Here is a 15,253-nt window from a genome sequence, read left to right on the forward strand (position 1 = left end):
GAAGATGAAGATGCCAGACCTGGGGGTAAAACAATGACTGTTTGACAGATCGGGTGTGGTTCACACCTCAGACATGTTTTCTGTCAGCATTCCCAAACTGATTGCAATTGAGCTGCTCCCGATTTGCCTATATTTAAATGAGAGGAAAAGCAGGCATTTTCCAGTGACAGCAGGACCGGCACCCAGGAAAAAGCTGCTCCAGCAACAGCTCCCGGTGTGGTGGGGATTTTAAACCTTAAGCCGTGGAGTGCGGGTGACCTCCGTGTGACTTGCTGGACCAAGATTCAAGCACAGGAAGAAGCAGGTGCTGCAAGCAGGATGAAAAAATAAATAAATTGATTTTTCCACAGTGGAATGATGTCCTCTGGGAGAAGCAGTGCTGCTTGTGCCAACCAGGGCAGGAGTGTGCGGCACACCGGGATGTGCTCTGCAGAGCATGCTCCTGCTCTGGACAAACACCGATTTCCCATGTCTTAGTTTCTTCTACGGTCCTTTCCTGTCTGCAGCAGCACACAAAATTAGCAGAGGCAGAAGCAGTAGGTGGAGAAATTCTTTCTAGGACTTTAGTGTCCACAGCTTTAAATAATACTGTCCTAGTCAAGAACCGGCTGGAGGGCGGACGGCGGCTGGCTCAGGAGCAGGGCAGAGCTCAGCCATGAACTCGGCTGCGGTGTCTGACTCACCTGGGCTCGGGCACAGCAGAGCCTGCTCCCTGAATGGGGAAAAAAGGTTTCCAGCCCCAAATCCGCCTCCTGTTGCCTCGCACGGAGAGAGGGGGAAATCCTCCAAGAAATGTCTTGATGGCTTCAGGCGAGGCTAGTGGCATTTAACACGTTACAAAGCTGCACTTTGCGTTTATCTTTTGCGGGCAAAAGCATTCCCGAGTGTTTTCCCTCAAACCCAACCGCTGAGGTTGGGAGGGGGGGGGGGAACGAAAAAAACCCAAACAACCCCAAACCCCCAAAGAACAACCACAAACAAAACAACGCACGGATGCAAAACCCATGAGGGTTTTGCCTGAGTTTCGCTCAGGGCAGAACTTCGCAGGGTATCGGCGAAGCGGGGGATGCTCGGGGGATGCTCGGTGACTCCTCGCCGTGCCGCCCCGCATCCTCCCCATCCTCTCGGGTGCCCGCCGTGCCCCCCCATCCCCTGGCGTCCCCCGGCCCGGCGGGGCGGGCGCGCAGGCGCAGGGGGGGCGGGCGCGGCGCTGGCTGCGCGGAGCGCGGTGCGGCCCCAGACCGCGCTGCAGCCGCCGCGGGGGCGCCACTACCATGGGCGGCCGCGGCCGCCCCTGCGCGACTCACGGGCACCGGGCGCTGCCGCCGCCGCCGCCGCCGCCGCCGGCACCCCCCCGCCGCCGCCGCCGCCGCGCACCCCCGGCCCCCGAGCCCGGCGCTGCAGGATGCCGGGGGGCAAGAGAGGGCTGGTGGCACCGCAGAACACCTTCCTGGAGAACATCGTCCGGCGCTCCAGCGGTGAGAGATTCCCCCCGTCGCGCGTCCATCCGTCCATCCGCCCGTCCATCCGTCCCTCCGGCTTCTCGCCCCGGCGCCGCTGCGCTGGTGGGTCCGTGCCAAAGCGGTGCCTTCAAGGAACGGGATCCGCCAGTCCCCGCCGGAGCATCCCCTCGCGGTCCTTACCCTGTCTCCCCGCACTTCTCACATCGCAATTGCTACCGCCGATTTGAACCTTTTTCTCTTTAATGAGACAATAAATTGTCATCCTCTCCGCTCATCGGGTCTTTTTTATTTTTTTATTTTTTTTTTTCCCTTTTCCTTGTTCTTTAGTTTTGTGATAATTAGGACTTGCAACTATTTCCATTCAGGGGGTTCAAAGTTTTTTGCAATTTTGTGACACTTTAAAGTCTGTGGCGAAGGTGCCGGGAAAGCGGCGAGGGAGTGACTGTGGTTTGGATGATGGTAATCCTGTGGCTGAGCAGATGGGTAAAGAACTGTCTGCAGCTGGTCATTTACGGCTCCTGAGTTAGGTGAATATTTACAGGGCTAGTTCAGGACTGTGTGGCATCCAGTTATTCCTTGCTGCTGGAGTTAATTTCACCCTTTCTAGTGCAAAGCACCGATCAGGAGCACTGTACACAGCTCCATTAAAGTTACGATGTGTTTGCAGCTCCGTCTCTTTGGGTGTGCTGATGTAGATGATGCTTTAGGCAAGTCCTGTGCTAGTTACATTCATTTTTTAATGTAGTTTTTGCACTGGCACGTATCTACTGAGTGTTTGCACAAATGTAGGAGAGCTCTGCTTTGGGTTTGCTGAAAGATAACTCCTTGGTCAGCCCAAGCTTAGGGTGACACTGCCATGAAGAAGCAGCACTGTGCCAGCGTACACCTGGGGACGGGAGTGGGAAAGCTGAGCAGAGCAGAGCACTGAGAAGAGTTACCACATTTATATTAATCAAGACACCAATGGGTGGTGAAGTTATGCTGAAAAATGTTCCTTTCCACCTTTCCATATTGCACCAGTGCTGGATGTACCTCACAGTCACACCTGTGTGGTCCGGTGTGCTGGCTTGGAGTGGCTTTTGATGGCAGGTAGTGAATTGGGAATTCATGGACTTTCCTCATGAGCAGGAGTGGAATGAGGAGTTGGAATTTGTTTTAAAATGTTGTGTGTTAAAATGCCAGCTTTGCATTGAGCCGTTTTTGGGGGACTTCCTCCCTCTTGTGTTGCCTCTGTCAGTTCTGTGCTCGGCACTCACTCCCTGTCAAGCCCTGTAGCTGCACCATCTCCAAGAGCTGGTTTCCCTCAATAGTGCATTTATTTCCCAGAATATTAAATGCAGGCATAATTAATAGGCGTTTATATAGCACCTTCCCTCTGACAATTTCGGAGTGTTGGGTGGAATTTAATTACACTTCAGGGCTCCTTGTGGAAGAGGACACAGAGAGGCTTTCTCAACCCGTTCATCAAACTGTGGCGTAAATGGGGGTTTGGGGCATCACAGCTGATTTCCCTAGGTCATGCAGCATGTCAGCAGCAGGGCTGAGAGCGTGGTTTGGGAATGCCTTGGTTTTGTATCGTGCTCTAATTAAATCACACATCCTCCTCCCTGGTGAAAGCTCAGTAAAGCTTTGAGACACCAGAAATTGGAAAAGCTCAGAAGGCTTTCGAACATTATACTTTAAAAGCATGTATCCCCACCAGTTTTAAACCTGGTCTAATTTAGGACCATAAATCATGCTGATCTGGTCATTCTTTCTGCTTTTTCTGTGCCACTGATGATGTCTAAGCATGGTGCTAGCTAGAGAGGTAAATCTTCCCTGTTGGACACAAAGAGGGAAGTAGATTGGGAATTTGTATTTAACTCATGTAAGTTGGCAGTGTTGTGAGCTGAAACATGATTTAGTTCTTATTTTTGTCATCCAGGACATAGCCTTATTTATCCTTTATAGATAGTAATTTTCAGTGGATCCAGTACTGTTTAATCCAAACTTAATTGCATACGGTGGAGCAAATCTGGTTCAAGTATTTCCTGCTAGTGCTCTGTAGAAGACAAGGATTTGGTCTGCTGAGTGTCTGCTGGGTTTGTTTTTAGACTTGGATTCATCAAGTTCCAAGGGATTTTTCATTGACATTTTGCGGAATGGGATGAAGAAAAGACCGATGATTGTTTTTTAAAATACTTCTTCAGCATTCCCCCCCAAAAAAGCCTTTCTGTCACCGTTCCTTGTTCAGGAACATTCTCCTTTGAGATTTGTCCTGTTTATGCAATCCCATTGCACTTCTTGATCATAAATCTTTTCTTAACAACCAAGAGAAGGGTTGTAGATACAGGTAATAACTCCTATTAGGGTATGGGTACTGCTGGAAAAAAATCAGGCAGGTATTTCAGCAGATAGACTCTTCTTCAGGTGAAACAGAAGCAATGGCTTCAAAATGAAGTGTTGATGGAGAAAAATTACTCAGAGTTACCAGAGATGGATCCTAATAACAAAATTTATAGACAAAATTGTAACAATTTTAAAACGTGGAAAGTCAGGACTGGGAACGGGTGTAGCGGGAACAGGGTGTGCAGGTTTGGTGTGGTGTCTAAAAGCAATCATATATTGAATTTTCAGCATTTTTTTGGCACTTTAGGAGTGTTGTGAACCCTTCCTTTTTACCTCAGCTTTGGCTGCTCATCAGGTTAAAACTGTGGGAGAAGCACTCAGTGTGCAGCCATGAGCGAAGCACCAAGGAGCTGCGCAGAAAGGAACGGGGTGGCTGTGACCGGGCTGGCCGTGAAACGGGGTGACCGTGGCTTTTTGCCCTCTGTGTTGGAGAGTGGGAGAGCTGGGCTGCCCTGCTGGATGCCCCTCTACATGCCAGTGTGTTTGGGAAGGATGGAGCAGCTGTCAAAGCGATGGAGAGGTCCCACGGTGTCACCTCACCTGGGGAACGTCTCTTTCGGAGACCACTTTACACCTTGGAGCTTGTGAAGTGTTTTAGGTCAGCGTTGAACTTTGGTGTTTGGGCAGCATCACAGGCTGCAGGTGCTTCCCAAAGCACGGAGTGGTGCATGGCAGCCTCTGCTTTGCAGGGTCTTTGCCCTCACCAAAGCTGAGCTCCACCTAAGGAGACCCAAAGCCCATGGGGAGCAGCGGGGTCTGTCCTTAGGGCTGCTGTGGTTTGTAAAAGGGACAAGCAGACCTGTCTTCAGGGTAATCTTAGTGCACTCTCTGCAATCTTTTTTTTTTTTCTTCCTTCTTTTAAAGCACAGTGGAAATACATTGAGGCTTATCTGAGGCTCACAAAGATTGATACGATCTCGCTACAGCCTTGGCTGTGCCCTAGATCTTAAGAGCACCAGGTGTTTTGCTGAGCTGAAAGGTGTTTTGTAAGAGCACTGGGCTAAATCACGTTAAGGTGACTGCCTTTTAGTGCCATTAGTATTTGGGACGTTTAATAAGGACCATCCTAAGGGCAATGTTCTCTCCCAAGATGTTCTCAGCAGGCTGTGCTCGTTATTACTGATATTATTGTTCACTTCTTCAGTGCATTCAGAGCTGCTACTGATACTGACCTGTGCTCAGCACTGTGAAAGTGCAGAGAGTACAGAATTGGGCAAGTGTCTAGATCAGGACTGGGATTTATGGACCAGTCCCACAGGCAGAGTCATCCTGTGAGTTGAGCCATGCAAGTCTGTCTCGCCTTCACAAATTCTATCAGCAGGAAATTAAGTATATATTAATGGCATAATTTGCTTTTATGGTAGAACATGAATTTGTGGTAAGGGTGACTCTGGGGCTGGGCAGCAATTTGCAATAAAGACTGCTAACAGTTTGGGAGAGGGGATGAATTTAGTGAAAAACTGTATTTTGTCACTGGGATGAAATCTTGGCTCTAAGGTTTACATGGGAATTTCAGCACGAGTTTTAATGAAGTTAGCATTTAATTCCTGGCCTTTTTCAGCTTTATGCCAAGTTCCTAAAAAGCAGTTCCTTCACGCAGACCTTTACACCCTGCTGGGTCCCTGTGAGTGATGGGTGAAAGGATTAGCCCTGTTCACAGGTGATTTTTGTCAAGGCAGGTTGTATGGAAAGGGGATGGAAAAAAGTGTCTCATCTGTAGCAGTGAGACACTTTTAAAATTTTTATTCCACTGGTATTACAGATAAAATAAATGTCTCATGTCTCTTCTGTTGTTACTAGCTCGTGTAGGGTTCCTGTCTTCAAGGCAGAGATGTGGGACATAATACACGTGGACTTCTCCCCTCTACATTTGTTTTAACAAACTGCATTTTCATCTGGCACCAATTAAATTACACATGCTGCAGACAGAAAGTTCTTTAAAGCAAAGTGCTTCAAGTTTAGTGCATGTCTGTCACTTGGGATCCTCTGAGAAAAATGCAGAGCTCAGCAGTTCCCTAAATCCCTGCATAAAAGCAGGAAGCACCGTGGGGTGAAAGTTTCCATCCTCCAGTTCAGCTCAGAAGTTAATGACGGGATAACCAAGGCTCTCATGTCATTAGGGTTTTCTTTGGCAATCGAAGGCACAGGGTTCCTTCTGCAGCTTCTGACGGCGCTTGCTGACACGTAAATCAATGCAAAGTGGATTTTTACACTGACAAGCATTACTAGATGACATATGTGAGGGGTTTGCTGTTGCAGACGCCCTGTTTTCCTTGCTTTTCAAGTGGGCTCGCTGAGCGCAGATGGATTAAGCATCTCTGACTGCTGCTGAAATTGGGGGAGTTCTGCATGGTCTAAAATATTTATTTTTACTTTAAAAAATAGTTATGGAAGCCCTGTGCCATTGTATTAATATAGAAACTTAAAGAATGCCATGTGGTTAGCAAAAGGAAAAGCTGGATTTCCTTGAGATCAGCTGCTTTGTGGTCTTATTTTCAATTGTGTCCCTTCCCTTCCCTTCCCTTCCCTTCCCTTCCCTTCCCTTCCCTTCCCTTCCCTTCCCTTCCCTTCCCTTCCCTTCCCTTCCCTTCCTTCCCTTCCCTTCCCTTCCCTTCCCTTCCCTTCCCTTCCCTTCCTTCCCTTCCCTTCCCTTCCCTTCCCTTCCCTTCCCTTCCCTTCCCTTCCCTTCCCTTCCCTTCCCTTCCCTTCCCTTCCCTTCCCTTCCCTTCCCTTCCCTTCCCTTCCCTTCCCTTCCCTTCCCTTCCCTTCCCTTCCCTTCCCTTCCCTTCCCTTCCCTTCCCTTCCCTTCCCTTCCCTTCCCTTCCCTTCCCTTCCCTTCCCTTCCCTTCCCTTCCCTTCCCTTCCCTTCCCTTCCCTTCCCTTCCCTTCCCTTCCCTTCCCTTCCCTTCCCTTCCCTTCCCTTCCCTTCCCTTCCCTTCCCTTCCCTTCCCTTCCCTTCCCTTCCCTTCCCTTCCCTTTTTTATTATTATATTTAATGTTCTTCTTATTTTTTTTCTTCCGTTCTGTGCTTGGTGGGAGAGGTATCCATCCTCTCTTTTTGGGGGAAATTTGAGCGCTTGCCACAAGAGGTCACTGCAAGAGTTGCTGCATTCCCAGGTTAATGTTGAAACCGGAGAGAAGAAAAAAAATTAAATTGATTATTTTTTTTTTCCATTTTTCATGGAAACATTCAGGTTTTTTATTGCAGCTGGAAGGAGTACACAGCCGAAGAATAATGTCAGGAAGTGGAAATACATTTAATTAGCCTGTTTTGCAGGGTGTTGTCTGGTGGTGAACTGGGATTTTAAGTTCCTCTCTTGGATAGCTGAAGAAAATAGGATTTTCTGATTTGATAACATTAAATAATAGAAGATTTCGGAGTTGGTACTCTAATAATCTGCTTTTCAGATTAAAAAAGGACAATACTTGTTTAACCAGCACGCTCAGGGGACTGGCTATTGTAGCTGCTGAACCCTGGCTATCCCAAGTGTCTGGGGCCTGACTCCACAGCCAGGAGGGGCTCTGGGGTCAGTCCTGTTGAAAGCTTTGCTTCAGCCACTGGCACAGAGAGGAGGGCACAGGGGATGCAGCTGGTTTTCTGCCCAAACAGGGTTTTTTTGAGAAGCAGCCAGGCTCTGTGGAACTGCAGCCAGGACTCACTGCGGGCTCAGTGTTTGCAAGAGGAGCCCCATGTCTGAAGAGCTCCTGTTCCCACAGTTTTCTCCTCTGGCAATGTGAAGGCAGCACTCTGACTGGTATAAAGCTGGAAGTCTGGATTCTGGTTCTCCCTGAGGGTGCCCGTGTGCCTTGAGTGAGAGCTACAGCATGCTCCAGTTTAAATTTAGTCTCAGTACATCTATGTTGTGTTCTGCGTAATTTTAATAGAGAGCAGATTCAGCAGTGGCATTTAGATGGTAACTGGGATAGGTGAGGGTTAGTTTAATTCTAGGAGAAATGGATGTGTGGGGGAGAAACTGTGATCAGAATTGTATGAAATGTAATTTTTCAGGTAATTCATAGAGATGCTCTCATGTCCTTCTTGCCTCAGAGCTCTGCCTGGGGTCAGTGATGTGTCACAGTAAAGGCAGGGGCTATTTGTGGGCTTCCACATTCCAAATGATTGCAGTTAATTTTATAAGTTTCAAGGTGGCAAATTTCAGGAAGGCTCTAATTTTTCTTCTTGAGCTTGCTTGCTAAATTGCTGAAAGCTGCTGTGTTCCCAGCTGAGTGGCTTACATGTGGATTTAACATTTCAGCCAGTGCTGGATTATTCCTCTTCTGTTTTATTTGAGGAGCAGGTTTTTGGGGCAGGAAGTAGATAATTTCAGCATAGTGTGATGACACCTTGCTCTGGGTTTAGCCCTCACTGCATCTTCATACTATAAGTATTAAATAAAGACAACACTGGAACAGAAAGGTGACGTAAAGAGTCAGTCCTTTGAGAGATTTTTTTTTTCAGGAAAGTAACACTTAATGTACTGGGTAAATTGGATGACACTGATGTTTTGCATGCTTTAAAGACACTGGGGAAATGATAGCCTTGTTAGAAAACAGCACTGTGGGTTTACAGACAGGAGCACAAAGCGGAGGTTGCTGCTTCGAGAACAGAGATTTGTCTGCAGCCAGCCCCAGAGCTGGAGGGATGTTGGTGCCTGTTGAGGCAGATTTCAGAGGGCTGTGCCCTCCAAGAGGGCTTAGGATCTTCCTCTGTATTCCGTGGGCACACAACACATCTTGAGGACATGTTTGGAGTCACCACAGACAACACTGGCTATTGTCAGGGCCAAGACTCGCTCAGGAAAGCCAAGAAAATTAAAAAAGAGAAGTTTCTTAGTACACCCTTCCCAAATACACCCACAGAGGAGCACCAGCAGTTTTCCAAGAAGCTCTGAACAAGACTGCAGCAATATGCTGGCCCTGTGTAGTTTTGAGGAGACTCCACTGACAGCAGTTGAAGTGTTTTGGGGCTTTTATTTTAGCAAAAAAAAAGGCAAATTCCAGATATTTCCCAGCCCCCATGAGGTCTGAGCTGCCTTTGCTGTGCGGTGGAAGGGTGGTAGTTCTGAAGGACAGCTCTGTGTAAAACTGATAGAGGTAGGAATTTGTTCCTAGATGGAAATGCTGCTTCTTTTTGTTATTATAATCATTATTGTTGTTTGTGTTCTGCTACTACTTTATTTTCTTTAGAACATCTTTTCAGTGATGACCTTTCTAAAAAGGTCAGTTGCCAGTTTCCTTGAGAAGAGAGGGAATTCTCAAAAACGGTGATTTAAACAATTTTGGTTGCAAGTGGTACCCAAGCATACTTGAGAAAAAATGATTAGAGACAATGTTTCTCACTTGGTTAAGCATATCTCCTGGAATGATTTAGCTGTTCTTGCTCTCCTGTCATTACATAACATGAATTTTACGCTGCTTTAGGCATTTTGTTAGTTAAAGAAATTGCTTGTACACTGTGGTCTTTTTATTTTGTTTTAATAACAAACACGAGGCTCAGCACCATGTTGAGTGCTAGCTGCTGCAAGATAGAGTAAGATTAAAGGCTTCTGCTCTACAGCATAGGCTGCCTTTATACAAAAGAGCCTTTTTACAAAATACAAGTGTGGCAACAGCAAATGCAGTGCCTTTTAAAAAGCTGTTTTCCTCAGTTGTTTTTTCCAACCTGAAGTTTTGCTGACTGTATGCCTCTAATACCCTGTTCCCTTGCCATCAGCATTAAACCTTGAAAACAGGAGAGTTATGTTGGCTAATAAAAAGCCTGCTGCCTTTCTGAGAGGGATCTGGCTACTCTGAGAACAGAGGAGTCTGCTGGCAGACCCTGCTTTCCTTTCAGACAGACACTGGTGTTCAGAGGTGTCCAGTCAAGGAGCATGCACAACCTATGGGGCTGTGATTTGGGGTCCCTACAGTGCATCAGAAAGGGGAGAGGGTGGAGAAGATGGTTGGTGGAGGCAATGACATCAAGACAAGCTTAGAAATAATGAAAATTGATGTTTTATGTGTAAGGAAATGGGAAGTGGGTGTGTAGTTTCAGTGCATTGAAGAAACCCGAGAAGGATGAGCACACCACCAGAGATTTCGGGATAGTCATCATGTGAGTTGTGAAATTAGCTGCATGTAAGTGTTTTCAGAGTACAAGATATCACACCATGGTCACCTGGATCCCAGTTTCCTGGAGTTTCACCGCATGCTGGATCAGACCAGAGTCTGTCAGAGTTGACCAGCGTTTCAGCAGTGACCAGCGTCTCACTGACCACTGGGGAAAGTCCCTGTAGGAAAATACTCATGAGATTGGGAGGGGAGATTTTCATTTCTGGGCCACAGCACGGATATTGCACAAGTTTTAGTTTACAGCACCTTGATGTCAGCTGCATTTGTGCCCTGCCCTTCATAACTTTGGCTATCCTTGGCAATCCCTGTTGTGATCTTTCAGGGAAGTTGTGACATAATTAAAGTAAATTCACGTGTTTCAGTGTAGGTGTAGTGGGTGGATTCAGTGATGCCCAGTTATTAGTGACTAAATTCTCTTAAGAAGCACTTGTTATTGAGAGTACCTCCAATAGAACATATTCTTTCAAAAGACTTGCTTGCAGAATATAGTTCTTGTGTATTGGATCTGACAGGAATATGGAGATCCCGGTGCTGGTGTCCTTTCCATGTCCATCACCCTGCTATTTACAGACCTTTTGTTGGCTCCTTTTCTTTTTCTTCTGAAGAAGGCACAAAACACCCCTTTTACCTGTTGTAGACTTGAGCAGGGAAGGAGAGGCTGCCTCTCCCATGAAGGGAGTCTGAACACCTCCATTCTTGGCTGCCCTGTGGCAACTGGAGATGGAGATAAAATGAAGTTTTTTCCAGCCCTTGTTTCTTACACCTGGTTAAGGCTGGAAATTGGACAGAGTAGAACTTGCACAGACTCATAGAAATCATAATCAAAGACACAACTGTGATGACTTTTCTAAGCCAGGAAATCATGAATCTGAACTGTATATAGGAGTACAAAAGTCAGGCATGCAGGTGGATTTAGTCCAGAAGTGGCTGTGGATCCATCTTCATTGGAGAGAACTGCAGAAATGGACTTGCAATGAGTAGTTAGTGGTGATAATAGAAAATCATATTTTATAAAATTATGGTCAGAAACAGAGAGGTTCTTTTAAAGTGTCCTGTCATTCAGTACACAGTTTAGATTTTTACAGCTGGGTATGGACTGGCTTGTGTAGAATTAAATCTGCCTGGAGTTAGGATTTGTAACTGTAGAAATAGGGAAGAATTAATTGTGTCTTGGTTGAAGAAAATAACGACTCCTGATAAAATATAAGGCAGGTTAAATACAGAGAGTTCTGTGAATACTGAGATTTGGGTACCCAATAAAACTGAAGGGGTCAGACACTGACCTGTTCTTCCTTCAATTTTATCAAGTTGCTCAGTGAGCACTGCATTAATGAAACGTGGATTCCTGTGGCTTTGTACCTGCAGTTGGATTTATTGGTCTCTAACAAGAGGCAAACATTGATTCAAGATTTTTCTTCAGCTGGAATTGGACACACACACACACACACATTGGTATTTATTGGTACACACACAGATATTGGTAGTGGATTGGCAGTGCTGGGTTTGCAGTTGGGCTCAATCATTTTGGAGGTCTTTTCCAACCTAAAAGGTTCTGTGATTCATATTCCTGTGCTGAGCATGGATGAATGAGCTTTGCTTGCTTAGGAGACAAGGGTAAAAAATAATTAAGCGAAGGAAAATTCAAGGGGACAAAAGAAAACACCTTCTAATATCTGGTCAAGTTTCTAATGTGAATATTACAGATCTGATCTAACCTTAAAAATGAAAAATACTAATATCTACCAAGATGTTTCTAGTGTCTTTTTTACCTCAAATTTTATGGTATTTAAAAGAAAAACAAACCTACGACAGTTTGTCAATAGCTTGGTTTTACGTTTTGTCCCCTCCCAAGTTTCTTGTGGATTTTATCAATTTAGTGAATGCCTTATAAAATATTTTGAGAGCCTCAGGTGCAGAAAATGATAAAATCCATAGAAGACAACCATTAAATGCTATTTACCTGGCTGCAGCATGTATCTTGTGCTGTGTGCTGTGTGTCCTGAAGCAGTGATGTGGTGGGAATATGCAGCGGAGTTCTGGATGGGGAGGCTGTGCAGGAGGGTTTTCTGCTTTTGGACTGTGGCCTCTGGGGAGCTCAGGGATGTGCAGAGCATCCCTGAGTGAATCACTGCCAGGCTGTGCTCTTTGTGACGAGATGTGTGAGCAGAATTTTGGCTAGAGATGGTTCTATAAAGACAATCTTTCCAAATTTAACCTGCAGCCTTGGGTTGTTTCCCTGTGGGATGGGAAATTCAGAGCTGCTGGTGCACCCAGCATCTCCAGCTTTTGGAGTGTGGTGGTGATGGGGTGGCAGCCATGGGGAGAGCCCAGATTTGGGGAGTTGGGGGCGTCTCCCCCTTACCAGACTGGGGGTGCTGCTGCCTAATGACAAAAGGAAAAAACCTTGCAACAGTGTTAAAGTGGTAAGATAAATAGCAACTCCTTAATGGAAGTTTTCAGGTGCACAAATATGGCTCTGTGCACACATGAAAAAGGATTTTCACAATTTTTATAAGGTTAATTAATTAGTATACCTAGCCAGTACATTCAGTAGGAAATCAGTTACCCCAGTAAGCCACCCTTGGGTCAGCCTTTTGGAGCTGGTCCCGGGGCTTCTTTGTCCTGTTTTCTTGTTATATCTGTTAAGTTCTGGTCGAAAACAAAATATCATTATCAGAAATTCCCTCCTTAAGTATAAGATTAAACAGAATTTCAAGAAAGTGTTAGAAGAGGGGTTATCTTATTATGAGAAAGGGCAGGGAAAGCACTAGGAAGTACACAACTATTCAAAATCTACAAGGCTACAAATATATGAAAATATATAAAAAGCTAAAAAATCTCTGGGCATCAGTGGAGGTGCAGGTGTGGGGGGAACACCAGTAGAGTGGGACCTTTGGTCCCCAGAGGTTTAGGATGTCCCCTGAGCTGGGCTGAGTCCCAGCAGAAAGGGGCTGGTGGAATCCAGGGATATTTTATGTAATGCTCAGGCTTTAATCCATGTCTCCTGCTGTTTGTAGCGAGGGCATCTTCCTGTGGGCAGGAAAGCAAATTTTTAAAGTTGACATTTAGGCTTAAAGAATATTTGTGGTGGGTCCGAATAAATGCCTTGAGTGTAAAAGTGTTAGATTTCACAAAATCTAGGCTTCTGTTTCTCCCATTGGTTGGCTTTTAAAATATTTTAAAATCCGCTTTTTTGAAAATCCAATAATCTCCAGATTATTTTTTTTTCTAAATTCATGCTTATAAAGAAAAAAGATACAAATGCTATTTTTTTAAGTACATGTTCCATATTCAATAGAATAGTATTTGCAGAATGTACAATCCAGTCACAGTTATAAACACTCTGAGTAGGGCATGTGCAGCGAATGCAAACTCAGTGCCACTTTTATGTTAAAATCCATATGCACACCTGACTAAATGTCTGTTGTTGTCATAACCATTCTTTGGCTATTATGAGGAAAATTTGTAAAAATAGTCTTTTTTTCCCACCACAAGAACTGCTGAAAGGAACATTTCCTATAATTTTTAAGCAGCAATGATTGTTAATAGTTACATTTTAATAGCTTTTTAGCACCAGTGAATGGGACCATATAGTTCCATAGCTGTAGTCAGAATGAAATTGAAAACTAACCATAAAAATAAAGAAAACACTGAAGATTACCATGGACTACAATATTAAAACATCTGCTTTCCCCAGCATCACCTGGCACTCTGTCCCTCATCCCAGGGATTCTGGCTGTGTCCTGCAAAACAGACTCAGACCTGCCAGGAAATAAAAATTACTTCTCTCAAGCAAGAGAATCATTATCAGCTTTGGGCAGGCATACAATTCAGCATTTAAAACTCAGTTTGCACATTAGTTTAATGTTGCTTTCAAGATATGTATAAAATAAAAATAGAGCATGCTATCTTACCCAGATGTTGTGAATAAATGAATGCTGTCTAAATTGTTAAAGCATTGGGGCTTATATTGGTGTTTTGTGGTGTAGGAAGCTACTTGCATTACCAGGAGCTATCCTGTTTGATCACAAATTCTTTTCAGATGTCCATTTGGATTTCCCTCTGAAATGTCAAGGCAGAAGTTACTGTCACGGATAACTCTGCATCTGCTGTGTAACACGAGGAGGATTTCATTGTACTTTGCCACTGACAACAGCCCTTTCTTTCTTTTGCTCTTTGTCCTTTCAGAATCCAGTTTTTTGTTGGGAAACGCCCAGATTGTGGACTGGCCCGTAGTTTATAGTAATGACGGATTTTGTAAACTCTCTGGATACCACCGAGCTGACGTCATGCAGAAGAGTAGCACTTGCAGGTATGCCCGTTGCCTTTTTGCTGTCACTTGGTGCACCTGAAAACTTTTAATCTGTGGGAAGAACGGTGAGGTTTTGGGAGAAAGGGCTGAGGTAAGAAAGACATTGTTTTGCGGATGTTGAAGTCTTAAAACAGGCTTTAAATGAAACCGGTGACTTGTACGGAACATGGTAAAGCACCTTGAAATTTATCCTGGCTAGTATTGGTGAGAATGTACTCTAGCTAATGATCCAGTAAAGAGAGAGGGGTTTTAAGTAATATAATTCAAAGGCACTTTTGCTAGATTGTTCTGAGTTCTGCTGTTACCATGCCAAGAGGCAGTGAGCTCTTCTGTAGCCCACGCTGGCCCCTATTATTAAACATACACAGAGCCCAGTAATGCACAAAGTGCATCTTTATTCCCAAGAGAGTAATTAGGCTGCTGATATATTTACTCTAAGCATTGCAGCTTTATGGCTTTTCTCTTTTATTGGTGGTCTTTCAGGAGCGAGCAGCTGTGATTTGTGGCTGGATGAGCCATGCCTGCTGCATCCTTTAGAAAGAGTTGTTTTTTGGGGAAGCACTGGCTCCCTGCTGTGTGGAATGTGTGTGTGAGCTAAGCAAGCGAGGGACAGAGGCAAGAAGGGAGGGCTGAGATACGAGTTTGTGTAGGTTTTCCCTTTCTGCCTTCAGGGAGTGGCCGATTCCAGGCACTGGGGACAGAGGATGGAATATCTGGAAGTGTTCAAGGCCAGGCTGGACAGAGCTTGGAGCAAGCTGGACTGATGGAAGGTGTCCCTGCCCATGGCAGGGGGTTTGGATCTTTAAGGTCTCTTTAAACCCAAACCATTCTGTGATGATTCTGTGATCTACAGTGATAATCTCTGGGAGATGCTGCTGCCATGCACTGGGGTGTGATGCTGCAGCTGGCAGGAGCAGGGTGGGCAGTGAGCCTGTCCCTGGATGGCAGTCACTGCTTCCTCCAGAAACCAACACATGCT

General features: G+C 45.4%; 1 protein-coding gene across 1 annotated transcript in view; it reads left to right on the forward strand.

The window, feature by feature from the left end:
* Nucleotides 1-1,405: 1,405 nt before the first annotated feature.
* KCNH5 (potassium voltage-gated channel subfamily H member 5) overlaps nucleotides 1,406-15,253 on the forward strand; it is a 148,657-nt gene continuing 134,809 nt past the window's right edge. Inside the window, exons 1-2 of the mRNA XM_005520053.2 lie at nucleotides 1,406-1,478; nucleotides 14,151-14,274. Coding sequence (XP_005520110.1) covers nucleotides 1,406-1,478; nucleotides 14,151-14,274 — 197 coding nt within the window. The remainder of the gene's footprint in view (nucleotides 1,479-14,150; nucleotides 14,275-15,253) is intronic.

The sequence above is a fragment of the Pseudopodoces humilis genome, chromosome 7, assembly GCF_049639895.1.
Source record: "Pseudopodoces humilis isolate 2021_Gansu_Grassland_sample_001 chromosome 7, ASM4963989v1, whole genome shotgun sequence".
In the NCBI taxonomy this organism is placed as follows: Eukaryota; Metazoa; Chordata; class Aves; order Passeriformes; family Paridae; genus Pseudopodoces; species Pseudopodoces humilis.